At 42.4% G+C, this 22,063-nt stretch overlaps 2 protein-coding genes across 8 annotated transcripts in view; one reads left to right on the top strand and one right to left on the bottom strand.

Moving 5' to 3' along the window:
• On the top strand, window positions 1–13,122 carry FAM118A (family with sequence similarity 118 member A). 5 transcript variants are annotated; one of them, XM_069003474.1, is made up of 8 exons: window positions 1–68; window positions 3,984–4,039; window positions 5,244–5,496; window positions 6,452–6,673; window positions 7,287–7,415; window positions 8,177–8,462; window positions 11,396–11,428; window positions 12,894–13,122. In XM_069003474.1, exons 2-8 carry the CDS (start codon window positions 3,993–3,995, stop codon window positions 12,995–12,997), a joined length of 1,074 nt encoding a protein of 357 aa, XP_068859575.1. In that variant the 5' UTR covers window positions 1–68; window positions 3,984–3,992; the 3' UTR covers window positions 12,998–13,122. The 5 variants fall into 5 exon arrangements, with proteins under 5 accessions (XP_068859575.1, XP_068859570.1, XP_068859574.1 ...); XM_069003469.1 differs by lacking the exon at window positions 1–68 and adding an exon at window positions 1,139–1,340; XM_069003473.1 differs by lacking the exon at window positions 1–68 and adding an exon at window positions 1,797–1,977.
• A 1,661-nt stretch (window positions 13,123–14,783) lies between these two features.
• The window catches only part of SMC1B (structural maintenance of chromosomes 1B), a 31,838-nt gene continuing 24,558 nt past the window's right edge, over window positions 14,784–22,063 (bottom strand). For all 3 annotated transcript variants that reach the window (XM_069003466.1, XM_069003468.1, XM_069003467.1), the window contains 6 exons: window positions 21,796–21,952; window positions 20,923–21,077; window positions 19,394–19,545; window positions 18,922–18,991; window positions 16,198–16,308; window positions 14,784–15,957 (listed from right to left, as the gene is read on the bottom strand). In XM_069003466.1, coding sequence (XP_068859567.1) covers window positions 15,847–15,957; window positions 16,198–16,308; window positions 18,922–18,991; window positions 19,394–19,545; window positions 20,923–21,077; window positions 21,796–21,952 — 756 coding nt within the window. In that variant the 3' untranslated portion in view covers window positions 14,784–15,846. The remainder of the gene's footprint in view (window positions 15,958–16,197; window positions 16,309–18,921; window positions 18,992–19,393; window positions 19,546–20,922; window positions 21,078–21,795; window positions 21,953–22,063) is intronic.

Below are 22,063 nucleotides of genomic sequence, written 5' to 3'. Positions count from 1 at the left end.
AAGGGTGAAAGGCAAAGAGCTGGAAACACTGCAGAGCCTCCCCAACTCAATCACATGTCAGTTTTCAGGTGAGACTACTTGCATTCTTCCTTCTCCTTCCGTGTTCTCACTGATCCTATCCTCCATTTTCCTTATCCTAGGAATATGATTCTCCAAATAGTTGTTAAGCCTTTCTAGAGACTGCAATATAGTAATATGAGAATAGTAGCAAAGTGAGAAGTGGTGTCTAGTGAATATTACACAGTTCACAACGACGCAGTGTTCTTACACAGATTGAAAGTCAGTGATTTCACAGTGGTCAACACAACTGTTCTTGCCAAAACACTGGATAGGGAGTAAAAGCCATGCTTATATGTCATCTTCAAAACTGGCTATCCTTACCAAAATTCTTCCTAAAACTACACCAGAATAACAATACAACTCTGGCATTTCATGAACATAACATGATGGTCAAATCTATCACATGGACATGCAAAACCTGTGAGTCCTGACTGTACCCAAAAATAATGGAAGTGGCTAACTAGAGAAGCAAAAGAAAAGGGGAAGCTTATGTCAAGAAGTACTTCAGGTCTTCAAAATGGTATCATGAGTAGAATCATAGAATCACAGACTGGTTTGGATTGGAAGGGACTTTAAAGCTCATCCCGTCCCACCCCCTGCCAGGGTAAGGGATACCTTCCACTATCCCGGGTTGCTCCAAGCCCCGTCCAGCCTGGCCTTGGACACTTCCAGGGATGGGGCAGCCACAGCTTCTCTGGGAACCCTGTGCCAGGGCCTCACCAGCCTCACAGCAGGGAATTTCTTCTGCATATAGTTTTGAAAACTCGAGTTATGGAACTAAAACCAGGGAATTATGCATTTTTAACCCAGTTTTGCAACTGGAATTTGGGGGTACGGGTCTGTAACAGCCTCCTTTGACACAATCACAGCCTTTACCCATCCGACTGCCAGGATTAAAGCACAGCGCTTCAAAGGGAGGTGGGACCGCTGGTGGAAAAAACGCTGCAACTGAGCTAAATGTTAACCAACACCAGAATAAGCCATGCGGAAGGACCTGGAAGTTTTTACGCTCTGGCTTTAAGATATTAAACGCTTAAAAAAAAAAAAAAAAAAAAAAAGAGAAGATTCGGAGGGGAGGAGGCACTGTGGGTGTTGGCTTGGGCGATGTGACTCGCTGAAGAAAGCCTGCTGTGTGCAGTGCCGGGCTGCCCTGCTCTGCTTGCAGGTGACCGTGCCCAGGTGACCTGTGCCACCTGCTGTCACGGCGGCACAGAATCGCTCCTAATGATGCCTCGGCCAGCCCCACCACCCCCGCCTTGCCGTCAGTAGAGCCGTCCGAGGTAACGCTGCCGTCTCTTCCTGCTGTTCCTTCTTTTTTGTTTTGTTTTGCATTCTCATCACCGTGATGTTTTTCATCTCTAACACCTCTGTCACCTGTACGTTTTCAGGGCACTAACTCCTTAATATGCGGGTTAACCAGGTCGCTTTCTCCTGTAAGACCTGACTGCTGTATTTCACACAGACCCGCAGGTGTATATTCTTGCCTCTCAGAGGTTTTCAGCGCTTTTAGGGAGCGCGGCCGGTCCCATGCACGCTCTCGGACCGGGGCCTAGGGGACAGACCTGTTCATCTCCCCGCCGCCCACCCACCAGGGGGGTTTGAGCGGAACGGCCGCGGTGTGGGAGCAGATTTTAATTGAAATCTACATTTCGGAGCTGCCCGGAACCTCGGTGTCGGGGCGGCTGTTTCCCGCGCGGCGGGAAAGGCTCGGCTCCCGGAAGCCGTCCGGGTCACCCCCGGAAGCAGACAGGGAATCGGGGCCGGCAGGAGCAGCTATCCCGCCCAGGCGTCTCAGAGGCAATCGGCAGGCTCGGCGCGGCTGCCTGTGGGTTGAACGTTTTAGGCTGATTTCAGATACAAAAGTGTCTGGAAACACGCGCTTCGTGGAGTCAGCCCAGTGACCTGGAGTTTCAGTCGGTGAATGGCTTTCTTATTTCACTGATAAAAACTGAGTGTTGAGCAGGAAAAATGTGAGATTAGAAGTTGTTCCGATGTCCCCTCGTTGTGTTTGGAGTAAGGACCCAGCTCCCATCCCGGCTGTCAGGCATCCCTGGATCACAGTGGGCTCCTACTTCCAGCCTGCCGTGAGGAAACGCTGTTTGAAAAGGAGCTGCCCACACCTGTGGTCAATGCCAGAGGATGTTCCGAAGTAGTTCCCAGTACTCGAACCACGGGGAGATTTGACCTCCATCGCTTATCGCAGCCATTTCGCTGTGAGGATTGGGGGATCATTGCTCCCACTTCCTTGCACGGCTGCGCCTTCCAGGAAGCAACTTGAGGAGCTAAAAAGAAACAGCAAGGTCTGAAATGTTGGTATTGACAGCAGCCTGTGGTGAGATGCTTTTATTAAAATTGGGGAGTGGTAATTAATAAAGCTTTCTTGGATGGGGTTAAAAATAAAAACGGTATTTTCCACAAAAATAAGTTGCCCTTCCTCCCTGTGTTGTTTTTGCGTTGTGCACTCATAATGTTCCCATGTGTGAAGGAATCTTGTGCCTGGGGGCATGGTTTAGGGTGATTATGGTGATGCTGGGGTGATGGCCATGATGATCTGGGAGGTTTCTGCTAGCCTTAATGATTCTATGTGATTTTAAAGTGGTTTGTCCTAGACAGATTATTGTCCTGATTTTTGGATGTGCTAATGATGACAGTGGGGCACCTCCATAGGATACTGTTGGTCAGGGAAGGGAGTACAGAGAAAATAAATATTACAACAAGAAAAGATCTTTCCACCTGAAAAGACACCCTGGGGGGGGGGAGGGTGGGCTGGGGTTTTTTTTGTTTTGTTTTTGTTTGTTGTTGTTGTTGTTGGTTTTCTTTTTCTTTTTTGGGGGGTGGTGGGTGGGTGGGTATTTGTTTGTTTGATTTTCTTTTGTTGTTGGGTTTTTTTGGGGGGGGGTTGGGGGTTTTTTGAGTTTTTTTTGCAGGGGAGGTTTGTTTTGGCTTTTTTGTGTTGGGTTGGAGTTGTTTGGTTGGGATGTTCGTGGGTTTTTAAAGTTTAGTTTGGTTTGTTGGGGGGGTTTTGTTTTTTTTGGGGGGGTGGTTTGTTTTTTCTTTTGTGGGTGTTTTTTTTGTTGGTTTTTTTGTTAGTCAAATGATCTTGAAACTTGGAGCCTCTTGCTTCCAAATTAGCTTCTAGCACTTGAACACAAGAGCTGGCAACTACCTTAGGAGCCCTAGGCTCTGGCACAATATTTATTTGAGGGATTAGGGACTGCAGTTTGCCATCACCACCACCAAAAACTGTGTCTCAAGCCAAACGAAAAATACATCCTCATAAAAAAACAAACCCATGTAATGAAACTTGGGGGTTTCTAGTAATGATCCCATAGCCAGTTCTCCTGCCAAGATGCAGTCTTTCTTGTACTTCAGACATAAAACATAATAGATGATACAGAAATAAGTTATTTTTTTCTCAGTAAGTATTTTAAATAAAATCTGGCATACCCTGCAGTCTGGTCATGTAGCCAGGTGGCTCTCAGACGGCTTCTCATGATCAGGATGTCATGTGGAAGTCTGGTTTCCACAAACTGGATTGAATCAACTGATTATTATGAAAAAAATAAAATCAAGAAACTCATTAATTGACTTGAAATGACTTAAAAGTTTTAGTGGGTGTGATAAATTATATCTTGAATTTAGACACAAGTATTTTTTAGCTGCATGAATACCTGCATATCTGTTTTCTCAGTCCTATGGCATTTGGAAGCTTAACTGGAGCTGTGCTGGGTTTGCACACTTGTCCTTTGGCAGGTTTGTTTCCATCAGTGCCTTGCTTCATTGGAATGTGACACATGGAGTCTTGATACTAAAGTAGTTGGTAGGAATAAAGAGAAAAAATCAATAGTAATACATCTGATTTTGATTTTGGCTTTTTCTAAGGTAGAAGCATTAAGAATTATTTTGCTTTCTGTTTTATTCAGGGCTCAGAGATGGATTCACCAGAAGGAGCCACAGCTAGAAGTGAGCAGAAATTCAGGTAACTTGTGTTCCAGAGTTGATACAAAACTTTCTCTTAATGAAAATCTGAAATCACATTGGGAATAAACTACTGAATACCGAATACAAGAACAACATCATGCCTGAAAACTTGAAATTATCCTGGTATTTTCTTCACTGACCAAGTACTTCATGCTCACTTAAATTGTTTAGTAGGAGTAAATAATGAGAGGAAACAACTGGGGCTAAACGTAGCAGGAAGGCATGGGTCATCAAGCACGAACTTGTAGGCACTAGCTGGCAACCACATCTACATGTTTATTGCTTTGCCTGAGGCCATTTCAAGTTGAACACCATAGTTTGACCTAGGTAGTTTCAGATGATTGTGAAATAAGAGGTGTTAATCATCCTTATTACCATGTTACCAGGAACTGAAAATCTGTAAAGGTAGCTTGGAAAGTCAGGGGAGTTCTGAGGTTCTGTACTACTGAAATCCTTGTTTGTACAGAAGTGATTTTACTGTATGGTTTATATGCATTTTCACTTCTTTTCTGAGTAATCATGAAAGACAGATTTTCCTAACAGTTCCCTGTGCTGGTTTGTGCAGCGACTATGGATGTAACACCAACACACCTCCGAGAGGGATCTGTGGGTAGTAATGTCTAAATAGTGTGTTGGATGAACTGTTCATCTGAACCAGCCTGACTGCTATGTTCACATAGCCTACAGTGACCATAAATGAGAACAAAATATTCCACTTTTTCCCAAAAAACCCCCAAAATTTATTTTCTTGAAATATTGTGACTTGTCCCTTTGAAATAGTTCTACTTCCTTTCTATCACACGTATTAATTCAGTCATGGACAATCTTTTGCCTACTTTTTTCAGAATTTCATTGGAAATGGCATTTGGCTGGCCCAGTGGCAATTGTCAGTTTGGATCTCAGAGATATTAGTGATCTGAAGTTGTTGCTTTTTTTTGGCTGGCATTAACCATGTACATTTACTTGTCTGAAATGGCAAAAAGCCTTCAAGGCCATTGTTGGTTTGGGGGAGGTCATGGGCTTCTGTGGCTGCCCATCTCATCTTGTTGTGTAGGGACGGAGAACTCTGTTCCTGCTGGTTGATTGGTGTTTTGCAGAAGCTTTAATGGCTGAGATAAATTTCTGGAGTCAGTCCCTGAGCTCTTCAGGCAAGCCAGGAAATGCGCCGTGAACAATGAGCACTTTTGTTTTCTGTGTTCAAGAAAATTCTTAAAAAGTCTTGTAAGAAAGCAGCCTCAGGACCTTCTCCTGGTAATTGGGACGGGGGTGAGTGCTGCAGTAGCCCCAGGAATCCCGGCACTCTGCTCCTGGAGAAGCTGCATTGAGGCTGTTCTCGGAGCAGCTGAGCAGCTGGAGGTGTTGCACCCGGGGGATGTCGCTGAATTCCGAAAGAAAGTAATCAAAGAGAGAGACCTGCTTGTGGTTGCACATGATCTCATCAGGAAGATGTCACCAGTGAGTATGTTTATAACCTATGTTAATTTCTACTTTTGTTCTAAGGAAACACTACTTCAAAAAGTTGATTTTTTTCTGGTAAAAATGGAAATTTTGTGGGTAATCATACAGCACATTGTACATTTTGGAGAGGCTAAAAAATCTCTGAGTTTTAGTATAAGTTAGCAGTCATCAGAATTAATGCAAACAAGAGTTCTGACTATTAAGTATTTGCTATAATGTTTCTGAGAAGTGAAAGAAGAATTTCTAGATTTGTGGCTATAACTGGAGAGACCCTGACAGTACAGGTAGGCCTTGAGCCTACTGCTGACCTTGGGCCACACACTGTGAATCACCGGTGCAGCTCACGCTTCCCTGAGGACAGCCCATGCATGCCCGGTCTCAGCCATCCGAGTTTCCAGAGGTTTACAAACTGTGTTAGGACCTTTGCCAAGTCTTCCTTCTAGCTGAAATAATCTCGGTGGCAGACATAATGCTAAGTGTAGGCTGGGGTGAGCCTCTCTCCAGGCCCAGTGTGACAATAAGGCTGTCTGCATGTGTTTGTAGCAGATTTAATCATTAATAAAGTTTTCTGAACGAGGAATGAAAAAACAGAACACCCGCACCCTCCCCCCTCCCCCCCCAATAGTATATCCCAGGGATATCCAGGATATATTGAATAGCTGAATACTGATAAAATACTGATGTGTCTGAATCCAGGGTAAGCTAACTTTAGTGTTGCTTTATTGTGTCTGTATTACAAGCTCTCTTGAGAAACCAAAACAATTGTTTGGAGCTACACTAAGTAGAGGCAAGAGCACTGGAACAAACTGAGATTTGTTTTGGGTGGTACTGTTCAAGCCCTCTTTTAGAGAAATGTTTTGGCATTCAGTAGCCAGATGGCATGGGTTCTTGTGGGAGGCAGTTGTAAGATAGCACATGGGCCTGATGGAGTGTTCCTCTTCTCTTTCCTCAGCGTACTGGGGACACGAAGCCCAACTTCTTCCAGGATTGCTTAATGGAGGTGTTTGATAATTTAGAACAACACATTCAGAACCCTGTGGTTCTGCAATCCATCCTGAGGCTCATGGAGAGAGGCACCATGGTTCTGACTACAAACTACGATAATCTGCTTGAAATATTTGGTCAGCAACAGGGTAAACCTATGGAATCTTTAGACCTTAAAGATAAGGATAAGGTACGATGAGAGCAGTAAAATTATTAGACTTAATATATGACAAGTCAGCACATAAGCTGCACTGGAAGATGTTTTCCTGTTTAAAGAGTCAAGACTAGAAGTTGTTAATTGGTAAAGCATGTCTGTAAGCTATAGCAGATGCCCAGACATTTCTTTTACATATCTCTTTATTCTGAATAATCTGGTTACAGTTACCAAGGAGAATTTTAGTGACATATTTGTTAACCAGTTCACTGCCATTTACTGGAAAAAACCCACAAATTATTTAACTTATGTAAAGTCACTGTTAAAATCCCAAATAGAATTTCACCTGGTTGATAGTTAATTTGCTATTCATACGTTTTCTGTCAGTGCTGCTGGAACTTGCTTCTTGGTTGACTGGCTGTTAAACCCAAAAAGCCAGAGACAGCTGCAGCATCAGCCATCACCTCTTTGTTACAACTTAAAGTGAGCTATGTAATTAGTAATTACAATCTCTTGCTGTAGGAAGGTGCAAAAGGAGTTGTTTCTGCTTTAAGTGGTTTATAAGTCAGTTCAGCTGTATAGTTTTGTGGATTCATGGTGAGTGTGGCATTTTATAACAAAAGGATGTATCTTGCATGATGTGCTTTAGGTTCTTCAGTGGGCAAGAGGCCATGTAAAATATGGAGTTCTTCATATTCACGGCTTATATACAGACCCCTGTGGAATGGTGCTAGATCCCTCGGGATATAAAGATGTCACTCAAGATCCTGAAGTCATGGTTTGTGTGATCTTTAAAATTTTGACTGTGTTTTGCCAAACAGTTTTCTTGTAATGACTGCAGACAAGATACCGAAGGCTCTGTGGGACCATATAAATTAAATACTTGGGGCCCAGAGGAATTATTCAGAATTTTTCAGAAAGGTGGCTCTGTTGCAAAGGCAGTCTGTGCCCTTGGGTGCTGTGGCTGTGCAAATCACAATCAAACCCCTCAGCTGGATATCACAGTTTGTATTTATCTTTGGAAAGAACAGGAGCCTTAAAATACTGGACACCAGGACAAGGATTCATCATCATACGATTGCTAGGTTTCTTAGGGTTTTAAACTGTTACCAGCTCTGGATCCTGGATTTAATGTCATCTTAACTGTCATGGGAAGTCAAACATTTGGTCAAGAATTTTCATTTTCCTTATTTAGAGAGTGACCTAATGGAAACCCAATATTCTGTCATCCTAATTCTTTTGATTTAAATTCCCTTACTGGCAACACTTACATTCCATGGAATGGCTTGGGTTGGAAGCAACCAAAAGATAATCTTATTCCAACTCCCAAATTTGTGTGATTTTTTTTTTTTTTTTTTTTTGTGTAGGAGCAATGGTTATAAAATGTCAGTTTGGCCTGATCCTAAAACATTTGCTTTTGTCAGTTCACTAGTGAGGTTCTGCTCTGCTGGTCCCTTCTCTGGCTGATGTATTTTAAAAGTTCTGACCTTTTGTCTGCTGAAGTAAGTGTGGCTCTTCTGTGTTTCTATTCCTTCACAGGAAGTTCTTCAGAACTTGTACCGAACCAAGTCTTTTTTGTTTTTGGGTTGTGGAGAGACTCTGCGTGACCAGATATTCCAAGCTCTTTTTCTTTACACAGTAAAGAACAAAGTGGATCTAGAACATTACATGTTGGTGCTTAAAGAAAACGAAGACCACTTTTTTAAGCTCCAGGCAGATATGCTGCTGCATGGAATAAAAGTGGTGTCCTATGGGGACTGCTTCCAACAATTCCCAGAGTATGTCCAGGATCTGACTGCTCAAATCTGCAAGCAGAGAAGTCCAGGTAATGTGGCCTCTTCAACAGCACGGTCTGGAGCAGTTACTGGGCATTTTGCGCTGCCTGAACACTGCAGCTGATTTGAGGCACTGACCTCGTGTGCAGCTGTGTTGCTTGTGAGGAACATGCAGAGTTGGAGCATGTGGCCAAACTGTAACTAGATGGTTTTTTTTGAAATCTGTGGATTTTGGAAGTCTGTGGATTCTTGCAAATTTAATCTTGAATTCTGAATTTGCCTATTTATTAGTATTTGGTAAAGATGTTAACATATATTTATGATGTGAACTACTTCAGCTTATTGAGTATTACATTATCAGAAATCTTGACTTGTCAGGAAAAAAACCTAAGAGAATTGAAGGGATTAACTGGTGGGATAAGCTGGTTGAGCCACAATATCTCACTTAGCATAGAATGGGAAATTAAATCAGTGCATCCAATAAGTGCTTAGTACAGTTAGGGTTGTGAAGAGAATGAAGAGAAAGAACTGTATGTCTAAGGAAAGAGATTTCTTTAATATTTTCCAAACAAGGACAGTTCCGTTTTGGTTTATCCAGAGAACAATAACTAAATGACCTTGGGAAGAATTGCTGTTCGACAGCTCTTTTATTTATCATTTCAGTGAAACTGATTTATCTAAAATTATCCCCAGGTGGTGCATAGCTGGAACCTTTTCCCTGAAAAGTGCATGCCTGAATTATTATCCTGATTTTTGTGACCTGATGATATTCCAGTTAGACTGCATTATGTTATTCTTTCCATGAAGGCTAGAAAAAATATTTATCACACCACTGAGATTTCAAGAAGTTTGTCTGCAGTTTGTTTGCATCAGACTTGCAAGAAGAGGGACCTTACTCAGACTTGAAAATCTCTTGATCTCATTTACAAGTCAAGATCCCAAACAGAACCATTTTCAGGTGTGCTGAACTGCTCTGTACATCACAAACTGTCAGGGTTTGGTTTTTTTGTGCCTATTTACAATCTCTCTTCTAAAATATAGCAGGAGGAGTTTGTTAAATGGGTTATATGAAAGAAATGAGAAATGCAGGCCCTGATGCAGACTGGGGACTACAGGCCCCTGGACACTCACTGGAAAAGGAACACAGCAAACTGCAAGCAGTCCAGGAATCCTGGAATGCATTGAGGACCACTTCCTAGGAGAGGTGATGGAGAGCCCAAGCAGAGGAGAGGCTCAGCTGGACCTGAGGTCAGGGCTGGAAGTAGCCTGGGCTGCACCAGTCATGTCCTGGTAGAATTATCAATCTGCTAAACCATGATGAAGTTGCTAAGCCATATTATTTGAAAAATTGTGTCAACTGGGGAAGTTCCCACTGGCTGTGATGCCTTTTCCTGATCTTAAAATCAAGAATCAAACACGGTTAGAAGGAAAAAAGGGATTTTACTTCTGTATTTATTTTAAGGATCCTTAGGTGCACACGTCGAGGTGGAGTGCGCTGAAATGCACCCCGCAGTGCACACCCACAATAGATCTCGTATAACATTATAGGTCTTATTAATTAGCATATCTATCAAGGATTCTCTAATGAGAGGCTCGAGTGAGCCCCCCTCCCCAAGGAGCCTTCTCCTGGATGGTTCTATCTTAGTTTACAGAATGTGTTCTGGAGAGGACCTTGGGGTATGGGGCACACTGATCCCCAGCTACGAGGCTTCTGAGATGTTTAGTCTCCTAGCTTGACAAATACGTCTAAGAATGTAAGCTAAAAAACACTAAGAATACAAAAGCTGTAAAAAGGTAAATAAAAGGGGTATAAAAGAAAAGGCAAAAAATCATCATGGCATCAACTGGAAAAGAAGAAACATAACCCCCATTTTTAAAAAGGGAAAAAAGGGAAGACTTGGGGGATGTGGGTAAAAATGGGCTGGATGGTTACACTCAGGGCTGTGGTCAGTGGTTTTATGTGTGGATGGAAACTGATGACAAGTTGTGTCCTCCAGGAGTCTGTGTTAGGACCAGGACCTTGTAATGGCTTTGATGGGGATGTGGACAGTGAGCTTGAGTGTGTCCTCAGCAGATGACAGCAAGCTGAGGGCTGTGGTTGTAGGGAAGGGGTCACATCCATAGGGACTTTGTGGAGAGGTAGGGCTGTGCAATCACCAAGTTCAACAAGGTCAAGGTCCTGCAACTGGGTCAGGGCCATCCCAAGCACAGATCTAGGCTGGGGATGAGCAGATAGAACAGCCCTGGGAGGACTTGGGGGTGCTGGTGGGTGAGAGCTGGACAGGCCCCATCCCAGAAACCCCCCTGTGCTGGGCTGAGCCCTCAGCGCAGGCAGTAGAGGAGGGGGGGTTCTGCTCCTCTGCCCTGCTCAGGTGAGACCCCACCTGCAGAGCTGCCTCCAGCCCAGGGGTCCCCAACATCAGAAGGATGTGGAGCTGCTGGAAGTGAGTCTAGAGGTGGGCAACAAAGATGATCAGGGGATAGAGTACCTCTGCTTTGGAGACAGGCTGTGAGAGCTGGGCATGTTCAGCCTGGAGAAGAGAAGGCTCTAGGGAGATCTTACAGCAGCCTTCCAGTGCCTAAAGGGGCTCCCAGAAAGCTGGAGAGGGACTTTTGGACAAGGGCATGTAGGATAGGATGAGGGGGAATGGCTTTAAACCAAAACGGCATAGATGTAGATTAAAGAGGACATTTTTAATGATCAGGGTGGGGAGGCCCTGGCAAAGGTTGCCTGGAGAAGCTGTGGCTGCCTCATCCCTGGAAGTGTTCAAGGCCACACTGGATGGAGCTTAGAGCAACCTGGGATAGTGGAAGGTGTCCCTGACCATGCCAGGGGGTGGAACTGGATAGGCCTTAACATCCCTTCCAACCCAGACCATTCTGGGATTCTAAATACAACCTTGCTATTTTGGGATGGTGCGTAAGAGTATAAAAACTTCCTGGATGCTCATGTGTGTTGCTGATGTCTCTTACACTTCTCTAGATGCTGATCGGGTGGACAGCACAACACTCTTGGGTAAGTAATGTTTTTATTTTCACAGGAAGTTCCATAATCCTACCAACACAAGAAAAATAGCCCTCTCATTGCCAAAGTAATTAAATAATTGCTTTGGAGAGCTCTGAAAGTTTGCTGAATGCTCTCTTTTTACTCTCTGGTTTTATTTCGGCCTATCAGCAGGTAACTGATGGCTTTCAGCTAACTGATGGCCTTTTCAGGTCTATCAAATGACAAATGATAGCACGTAAAAGCTGTAGAAAAAATATATAAATAGTTACTAATATTCACCAGAGTACTCTGAGGTAATACTAACATAAATGAGATTTTTGACTTAGATTTCCAAACACAGGTTTCTGTTCCAAAAGCCTTCCTTAAGAAGGTCAGGAAGAGTGAATCTCAGTCGTGTGGTACTGAAGGTGATTTTTCAGTTCAGCTGTTCAGGTGGTGGTGTAGTATTTCTGTGAATAAGTCATGCAATAATACATTCCAGTTGATGGAAAAAATATAGCAAAACTTCCCTCTGAAACAAAAAGATTCCACTCCTGCGAGAACTGGGCTGCTGCAGCCAATATCAAAATTATACAGAAGTATCATTTGGTAATGCATGTAAGGGCCTTTGGCAGTGCAGGAGGTTAAACCCCTGCTCTTTCATAATCAAAAAGTACACAAGGTCCAAGACACTCGTGTGCAGGTGTGAAGTCAGAGATTAGTTTTGTAATTTCAATGGGATTCTACACTTGTCTCTCAACTGACTTCATAAATCCCATTTTCAATAAAATACAAATAAGCGGAAGAGAAACAAAAAACTTGAGTACAATTTATTCCAGCCCCTCTTAACATCCCTCTTAACAGTCCCTCCTTTACTAACTTGTTAGCACCATCCTTAGTTTTAGCACCTGTAGTTTGGAATACAGACCAAGTAAAAATCCCCAAGAGGATTATTGTGTGTAATATCCCACAAAATCTATCTGGAGTTTTAAGTGAATGTTATGTTTTGAAAGAATTTCTGTTCCATTTATGTTCCTTTCCAGTTACGCATTTTACGTACTTCCAACAGCACCTTACACCAAGGATTTTTGTTGCAGACTTCAGGAATGGTTCAGGTTGGGACCACTGGAGTAGTCTATTTCAACCCTCCAGCTCAAGCTGGGGCCTGTGAATAAGGGATCTAGACTCATGTGTGAGCTCCACAGGTGTTAAATTATCTTTGGCAAAAGGCAGCTGGATCCTGAACTGGGTCCCTGTTGCTTGTGTCAGTACTAGACATCAGTTTTGGGGGAGAGCTTGAGCCCAGACTTTTAGCAGGGTTAATGTTACAGGTAGTTCAGAATCCAAATACAAGAACCTCTTCAGAATCCAAGTATAAGAACCTCAGGGGACCAGGATTGTGTTTATCTCAATAGCTGATGCTTGTAATAAAAAGTACACCAAACAAATGGATGTAGCAATATTAATTTGTTTTCTTTCCCCTCTCCCACCCCAGGAACTTCGTGTGTGGACTGTGCTAAAAGGAAGTTAGGAGAAAACAGCACCAATTCTCCCAAGAGGATCAAGCAGTCAGATAATGATATACCCACTCTCAAATGAAAAAATCCCAAATGCCCAAGGCCCACCCCAGAAGCTTTTTAACAGTAGGTGTTTTACATCTGCTGCGTGGAAAGTTTTGAGCTGGTATTTCCATGGTTTTAAGTGGAATAAAATTGTACATACTAGCTTTTTCTTTCCTAAAGCTGTAAATGTGTCATGTGTGTAAAGCTTAAGAGTCAAATAAGTCACTCCCCTGGCACTGCCAGACCACTCAGGCAGGACCTGCAGGGTCAGATAGAAGCAGATGCAACTTCTCTTTGCCTCTACATGAAACAACTTGGAGCAAACTCTTCCCCAGGTGAAGCCACACATTTGAATCTGTCAAAAGTGCTTCTTGGCACACCTGCTTTTGAAACAAAGGGGTTTCAGTTCTCCCATCGGCTGAACTGAAGGTGGGTTGCTAGACTCTTCAGGGGTCATGCAGGCTTCAGTCTCTGATCCCCAAGTCCTGAGGAACAGTGATGTTCCACATTTATGGAACCCAGAGCCTGATGACCCATCTGCTTTCCACTTTTGGCATGAGGATTTGTTTTCCTTTGTCTGGTAAGGCACAAGATCACCTGGGGAAGAAGGGCTGGAACAGTGCAGGGACAGACTGCAGGGCAGGTACTCCCTGACCTCTTTGCAGTGGGTTCCTGTGGAAATGTTTTAAATATTGTTACAGCACAGACTGTTCTTGGACTGCAGGTAACAAGAGTCCTGCAGTGAAATGAAACCCAGTCAGTATCAAAAGGATCCATGTGCAGATAATTCCTAGTAAGTTTGCCTTTGGTTGAACTACTCCAAGGGTGAAGGTAAGGCCCAGCAGTACATAGTATTTCCCCCACCTGTATCATCTTGACAGCAAGACAGAATTCCCACTGCAGCTGCCAGCACTTGTAAATCATGTGTAGCTTTCCAGTCAGCTGGCTCTCACTTCAGTGGCTGCAGGAGAGCATGTCCAGGGCTGTTCCTTGTGCTGATGCCAGCACAGGTGTACCTGGCAGGGCTGAAGGATTGCTCCTGTCTGGTTTCCCTGTGGCTGTTTCCTAAGATTTCTGTTAACACCTTCTGAGAGCAGGTCACACTGTATTGGGGTTTTACAGGGAAGGCAAGGGGTGGGTCTGACAGATGACTTTTCTCTCTGAACTGTGGTGTGGCAGGTCTTTACTCCCTTGTCACACAACCAACTCCTGCAGTTCCCTGGGACAAAAAACTTCAGTGAGGTGTGCTGTTAGGATGCTGCTGTGCTCCTGCAGGACTTCAGGCAGCCCACAACCACCCCGGTCCTCTGAGAGAGTCTATTTACACCAAAATCACTTCTGAAAATTGTCTTTCAGCAACACATAGAGCATTATCTGTGAGACTACCCTCTAACATATGCTTTTGCAGTCAGCATGATTTGGCTGCTTTGGAAAGTGACTAGTCAGGCTCTTGTAGATCCTGATGATCAGCTCAGAACACTTCTCCTGTTGCTTCAAGCTGCAGCAAAATCCATCATTTGCACTGAGGTATTTATGACCCTGATTACTACCACTATTTAAACCCTAAAGTCACGCAACTCCTTATCATGTGCTTGAACTCGGGTCCACGATAGAAAATCCCATCACTCCCTTTGGTAAGGATCAGCTTACAACCAGCACTGGTGATTCTTCCCAACTGCTGAACTGCAGCTTGTCCAGCAGCCTCCTGTCTCAAGGCCCATCTATTGTATTCTCAAAAGCAGAAAAGTGAGGGGTTATGTTATCTCCTAACACACATATCTGTCACCGGATTCTGAATTAAGGCACTGGTGCTGACTCACACCTCAGAGTACATTATTTTATTCAGTGATGTGTAGCAGTAACACCAGTATTGGATGAACATCTGTATTCCCATGAAACACTTAACACTCCTGTGCTCAGACATTCTTCCTCCCTGAGGCAGGATCCCCACAGGCCCAGCACAAGCCCAGGGTTCACAGCACAAGACAAGGCAGGTATGTGTAGGCAACCCATGGGACAAAAGGAACATGCCCTGTGAACACAGTATATAATTATTATGAACAACTACAAACCAAGGGGAACACTTCAGCACACACAGAGGTGGAACATAAGCCAGATAAAGTGATTCCAGCTTTCAGTTTTCTATACCCAACTTCATTAACTTTGCTGCTTAGATGAAAAACGGCCAGCAAAATAACTTGAGTGTACTGGGACAACTGCATAATAACAAACCAATACATTTTTATAAGGCTGGTGGCTCTATAGCATCTGCCTCATTCTTGCCACTTCTGTGCAAATTGAAATACCTCAGAGGTGAAATTTTTCAAGGTTTCATCACAGCTCTAGAGCTGCATCACAAGTTTATTTGTACAGTTAACTAATACTTGCACAAGGTTGTAGTGGAAGACTGAAGTCTTTCTGGTTGTGCACCCAAGAGCACATTCCAGTACCTTACTGTTTTAGAAAAGAGGAAATAATCCTATCTGAAGGCAAATGCAGCTACAACAAAAGGTCCTGACTGGAGCAGTGAGCACCTGAACAGTGTGCAGGCACTATGGACTTTTTCTAAGAAAAGCGAGAGGCTTGTTCTTTGGGATACTGTACTTACAGAAATGAAGCTGCAGCCCTTCTTCTTACAGCCAAAACATTTGGAAAGAAAGCTTTGGATATCAGTGTGCACACCTCAGGAACAGCCTCGGCCTCTCACTCCTTAACAAAACTGCATCAAGGAGTAACAGCTGATTCCCTTAATATTTTGCAAAACTGCTTCACTTGAAAGTGAACATTTCCCTGTCAACTTTTAAGAGCCACATTCAAACTCAGGTTTGCAACAGTCAGCTGTGAACCCAGTTCCTGTTGTCACCTGGCTCTGACACCATCCACGTGCTATTCAAAGACAGAACCGCGGCTCGGCTTCTCTGCTGTGTCCTCCTCTTCCCCTTCTGGGTACTCTGTAAGATCCAGGGTCAGGACTTGGCTAAACATAATATCATCGTGCTGAGAAGAGGGAGGATCACACCATGTAATACACTTCTGGTACTTGAAATAAGCATTTCATAACTATGAGATACAAGCATGAGCTTGAGTTCCCCAAAGGATGTCCCCCAGAGCCAGTACCTGCACTGCAGGACACACCCAGTCACCAACTGTGTGCATGACTCACTGGAGCAACACTTCAGGTGTGACCCAGCACCTCAACAACCCCATGTGCCTTATTTAACCATAATTAATTATTACCTCAGGACACACTCCAATCAATGCATCTGCCTTGCAATAAAACTCTTCCTTCAGGGAAATAACTATCATTTGGAACCGTTCATGTGCCTGTTCTCTAATGAAACTCGAGACCTTCGGAAAAAAACAAGTATTTCAGTTAGTTCTGGCAACCTGAAACAGTGCTGTGATTACAGAATGGTGAGGGAACTGAATTGTGCTAGCTGTAGAATTCTGTCATGAAGTAAGATTGATAAAATGAGAAATAAACCAGTTTTAACAGCCAGATATTTTGCATGGTTTTAAGACAACCCCTCAGATGTGCTGCTTTTTGAAAACATTTAAGAAAATAATGGTTCAGTCCAATGAATAAAGCTATAAAAAGACACCAGTGCCCATGAATAACAATTTTACTTAACGTAACTAGAAAGGAAGGTGGAAATTCCTAAATAAGTTTTTTTTAAAAAGTGTGAAAAGTTTGCTACTGGCTGTATAATAATCTTAAATTAGTTCACTGCAGACAGCAGCAAGTTTCTCAATGATAATGCAACATAAAGGTACAAATGTAAGTTACGAACTGGTGAGTATTGCAATGTCTCCCAATATAAATTAAATGCTGCATAAAGGAAATCCAGTACATTCTTAATGAGCCCTCTGCCTGCACAGTTCTATCTACACAATAAGGAAATTATTTTTTAAAGAAAGAACTGTTGTTAGTAAGTTATGGGAAGAACTGTCTTTAGTAAGTTACAGACTTCACAATAATTTCAGAGTATAGTTCCAATTATTGAGGAATCTGCTTTAATACATCATCAATCTGAAAGAATGGAAGGATATGCATTAATTTCTTAGGATAAAAAATGGATATGCAGTGAGTACCAGCAACAATCTTTTACACATCAGTGTTGCTCACTTCCAGTATTTAATTTTAACTATGTTTAAATTGAGAAATCCAGGTGCATAGAGGCAAAATCACCTCATTGTTTCCAGTGTTTTGACAAAAATGGTGCTCAGCACACCCTTAGGTGTAGAGGGGACCCTCTCTTTTGCCAGGCAGAATGACCCTCCTTAGAGAGGCAAAGTGCCCTGTGCACTCTGTTAATCATCATCAGCTCTATTAATGCATCATAGGTACCCTATATGGAAAGCTGGCAACATCCCAGAAATCCTCACTTTCGTGCAGCATGTATGGGATTGGGGCATGTCTAATGGCAACAGGAATTTACTCGGATTAATAAAGTCATCCAGGTAACAAGCAGATAAGGGCATGATCTGGGTCCCTGCCCAGCTCCAGACAGAGCCAGGAGACATACCAGACAGCCACCCTAGACAGCTGCAGAGATGGGCAGTGCTCATCACCTGACACACCCCAGCTTCCAAGAAAGGCAGAAATGCGGAGTTCAGCAGTAAATGGTATAACAGCAAAGGAAAACCTGGAGTCAGCCTGCACTGCTCCAGGTCATCAGCCTTGAGACATCTGAGCCCAGAAAGAACAACATACAGAAAACATAATACTCATATTTAACCAGAATACATCATCTTAGAGTGGTCCTGAGGGAGACTCATAAGTAGAGCAGTATCTGACAGAAGCTCAGATCACAGAGGTGCTGTGTAATCTTGTTTTTATCATGTCACTGAGAGCCAAACCCTAAAGCTTCCGTATTTTCATTATAGCCCCATTACATCCCATCTGATCTTGCTCAAACTGCATCAAGTTATAACAACCTCAGGGCCTGGGTAACCCTGTGGACTTGCATCCCAAGGAATATTTACAGAATTCAGGTTCAGGAACCTCTCAGAGTGAGTCAGTAACCTCCAAGAAGGAACTGAATTCTATCTGGCAGGCACAAGTGGTAGAGCTTCCCAGCTGTCTATTCCAGAGGTACCCTCCAAGTAAACTTTGGGGTACTCAGCACATCACAGTTAATGCCATCAGGGGAAAAACCAAAATGTTTGGTGTTTAAACAACTGCTTTTGTTTGTTAGGCTCTACCAAAACTGACATTAGCAGTAATGCCAGTAGAAATACTGCTCTGAAAAAAAATGCTTCCACAGAAGAAAATCCAGGCTTATGTGGAAAGCTTTAGGATTCCTCCCTACAAACAACCCTCCTGTTCTGAGCCTCCCCCTCTCAGGGGCTGGCATCCACAGATGCAATCTGCTGTTTGTGCTCCAGCCTCAGTTCGTGTTACATTGAACAGTTACTGGCAAAAAGGGAAAAAGTAATTGAGAGGGCTGGAAGGTGTTTTAATCAAGAAAGTCATGTGACTAAAATGACAGGAGTAACAGCTTAACTGGTGCTAATGCAAAAATAGTTACTAGGCCAATTGTATTAAACACTCCAGTGACAGAATGACTTGGTTGCCACATGCAGACGCACTCCTTGCTACTTCTCAGAGCCAAGGGAACTCCAAGGCCTTACAAATTCCAAGCAGCACAATTCCCAGGTGCCTGCCAGGTCGGACTGTGCCGCATGGGGTTACACTGGTGTTACGCTGCACACCTTCAAACTCCTCACCACCTCCTCTCACCTTCACAGTTTAGAGGCCAATCAAACACACTTGGATTAAGGAATTCAAACTTTGCCTATGTCTCATACCTCATAGACCAATTACTTCAGCCCTAAATCCAATCTCATTTAAAACAGGTTCAGTCAGGCTAATCAATCTCTGTATTCCAACACCCTGCAATGGAAGTAGCCACACTTCTACAAAAGGTACCAGATACTGCTGGTAAAAGACCAACTTACTTTATCAATGTTTGTGTTGTCCAGTGCAGCATCTATCTCATCCAAAATAAAAAAAGGAGCTGGACGAAAGCTGCAGAAGACAAGACAGTATTTTGCATTGAGATACCAAAATGTTAATAAACATTCTAATTACTTGCTTACTGCATAAAAAATGTTGATAATATTTTGCAATATTACTCATATTTATTTTAATTAAATAATTAGGTATCATTTAACATTTAATATTAAATAATAGACAACTTAATTAACAGTTAATATTTTAATTAACATAAAATTCTACATTGACTATATAAAATCATGACGGATAAAGAATAAGGACTTCAGCAATGCTTGACCACTCCATTAGCAGAATTTTTTTAGTATGTGTGTAAGCATAACACTGTCTCTTTCTATCACCTACTTGGCCAGATACCTGGAGAATACCATAATACTTCCTTTTTTTCCCTGGATAATCCCAGAACACTTCTTTTACCTGTGTATGGCAAACACAAGAGCCAGGGCTGCCACTGTTTTTTCCCCTCCTGACAAACTGTCCATTGGCATAAAGCGCTTGCCTGGAGCCACGCAATTAAAGCCAATGCCTTCCAGATAGGGCTCCTCAGGATTTTCAGGACTAAGGAATGCCTGGAAACAAATACATTTAATTGTTAATAGTGACACTTATAAAATTATTTAGATGGGTAGTTCTTAGGTTTAAAGACTGCCTGAGCTAGTGAGGAAACCAGTGAGTTTGCTTCACTTTTAGGGAACCTGTTCATCCATTCTGAGAGCAACATTATCCAATTCCCAGAGAGTATGGTTTTGCTAACAAACCAGGAACCAAGAGGCTCAGTAACAACACCAGTAAAGAAATAGCACCACATATTTATTATTTACAATTTTTCAACTACTAAACAAACTTGATTTTATCACCTTTTATGTAACTGCTTTGATTTTTTTAATTATTAAAATGTTACACTTCAAAAGCAGATTTCTTCTTTTTTGGCCTGGAAGACAATATATTTGCAAAAGTGCCTTTTTCTGGTGAAAGGCTGGCTTTTACAGAACCTAGCTTTGAGCTAGGTTGGACAAAGACTGCTTGTATTGAAGTCTTCTTCTGTACTTTGTATCCTGGTTCCCAGGGCCAAAATTTAAAAGCATTATTTTAAAGAAACCGCCATTTTTCCAAACCAATAAAAGGTCAATGGGTAAGATCTTTGCTACATGGTTTATTTTTCTCATTAATAGAAGAGACAATAAAATAATACAGACTCTTCCCCTCCGCACAAGTGGAGACAGATAAAACAGAAATTTCCTTACTTAACCCTCCTTTCAAATGTCTCCTCTCAGATTACAGACATAATGGAAGAAAACCAAACGAACACACAACATGCTGAGGGAAAACACAAAATCTTACGACAGACAAGAGTTCAATCCCTTAAACATTCCACAGTCTATGGAATTTGACATAACCAAAGCATTTGGGAGTTCCCTCTTGACTTTTGGTATTAATACAGGAAGAGTAACAAAGATAATTGTGGGACAATTTTTCTACATGTTTCTTAAAAGTTGCAAACATATTATGTCTGTGTTTTCTAAATATTTAAGTGGGGTAGAACGTGCTTCAAGACCTTGTACAAAACACTAGCACTGATTTATGATTTCTAGCTGTCTGTACTAATGATTAATATTTGTATCACCTGATTTGTAAACCAATGTTATTTTTAAATGAAGTACTCAATTACATTTCACACTTTTGTTCTGATAATTTACAAGTTTTCTAAAAGCAAAGAAGAAAACTAAGCCAAGCTGAGTAGTTCCCAATTTTGTTCACAGATTACCTCTCTCTAATGTCAAGCATACTTTGGCTTACCACCTATTCCTTCCCTGACCCTAAACTTCTGTAGTCTATTTCTGTAATTTTCATCTTTAGGACTGAGACTGTCTTTGGAAACCAAAAGTGTTATTTTATACTTAGCATCCACTAAGGCCTTTAAGACAAAGCCCCTGAACACGACACACCTGAGCACTAGTGTTCCTGCAAAGCTTCTTGTAGATCCTGTCAATGGCTATGGAGGCATGCTCAAAGCACCGGCTAAACAGCTCGTATCTCCTTTTTTTCACCTCTTCAAATTCCTGCTTGCAAATTCTGGCCTCCTTTCTGCTGGTCTCAAAAGCTACAGGAAAAAACCCAAAATCACAGGAATTACTCCTTAAGAAGTCTTTGAGCAAATAGACAGAACAAATACATACTGAGTACTATGAGCAGCATCAAGGAAAATACTTATTGCAGAAAAAGGAACATACCGATATAGTGTGAGTTGCCTTCCAGATTTCAAATGGAGGACCCACAAACCAGCAAAGTTGTGATGTATCCAATCTGCTCTGTGCCACAGTTGTCTGGAGCAAGGAATAAAATTCTCCTAGTTCCTTCTGGGAGCCAGGCAGCCCTAAGTAGCACCAGCACTGACCTGGTACAGCTCCAGAACCCCTTAGGTTTCTTACATTGTTAATGTCTGCAAAACTCTCTGAGGATACTCATCATTTTGCAGAAATGCTCATGTCTGAGTTTTGGACAACACACACAGTTCCTTCAGTTATGTAAGAAAAATTGTAGCAATTTTAACATTAAAGTCAGTAATTCTCAGAAATACTTTATGATGTCATGTGGGAATCTTCCCAATCATTCAAACTGTATTTCAACAAACTACTGCTCACTCAAGTGTATGTTAATGAATTGTTTACATATAATTAGATAACTGAGGATAAACACTTGAGCACAAAAAAATACTGTGATATCTGAAAGGAGCAAAGCCGGCAGGACCAACCCCAAGAAAAGAAATTTCAATTAGGGTGAAATCTCAGAAGTGACTGACATGAAAGACTCAGCGTTACCATCTATTGATTCTTGGAACTTGTCTCGAGCTGTCTGTAATTTCTCTCCTGCTCTCAGGTTTGGAGCAGCTGTCTTCATTAACGTGACCTCTTTACATTTGATTTCCTGCTGCATTTGCTTAACATGATCCTCTATATCTTTATCAGATTCTAGTTCCTAAAGAAAAAAAAAAATGGAGTAATCTAATTTGCTTTTAGGCCAAGACATTTCAATACATACAGCATGCACTCATGGTTCCTGAAACAATTACCCCACTTATTAATAGCT

This window comes from Aphelocoma coerulescens, chromosome 1A (genome assembly GCF_041296385.1).
Source record: "Aphelocoma coerulescens isolate FSJ_1873_10779 chromosome 1A, UR_Acoe_1.0, whole genome shotgun sequence".
Classification (NCBI taxonomy): Eukaryota; Metazoa; Chordata; class Aves; order Passeriformes; family Corvidae; genus Aphelocoma; species Aphelocoma coerulescens.
The sequence above is the reverse complement of the archived record's forward strand: the minus strand, read 5'-3'. Positions and strand labels throughout refer to the sequence as shown.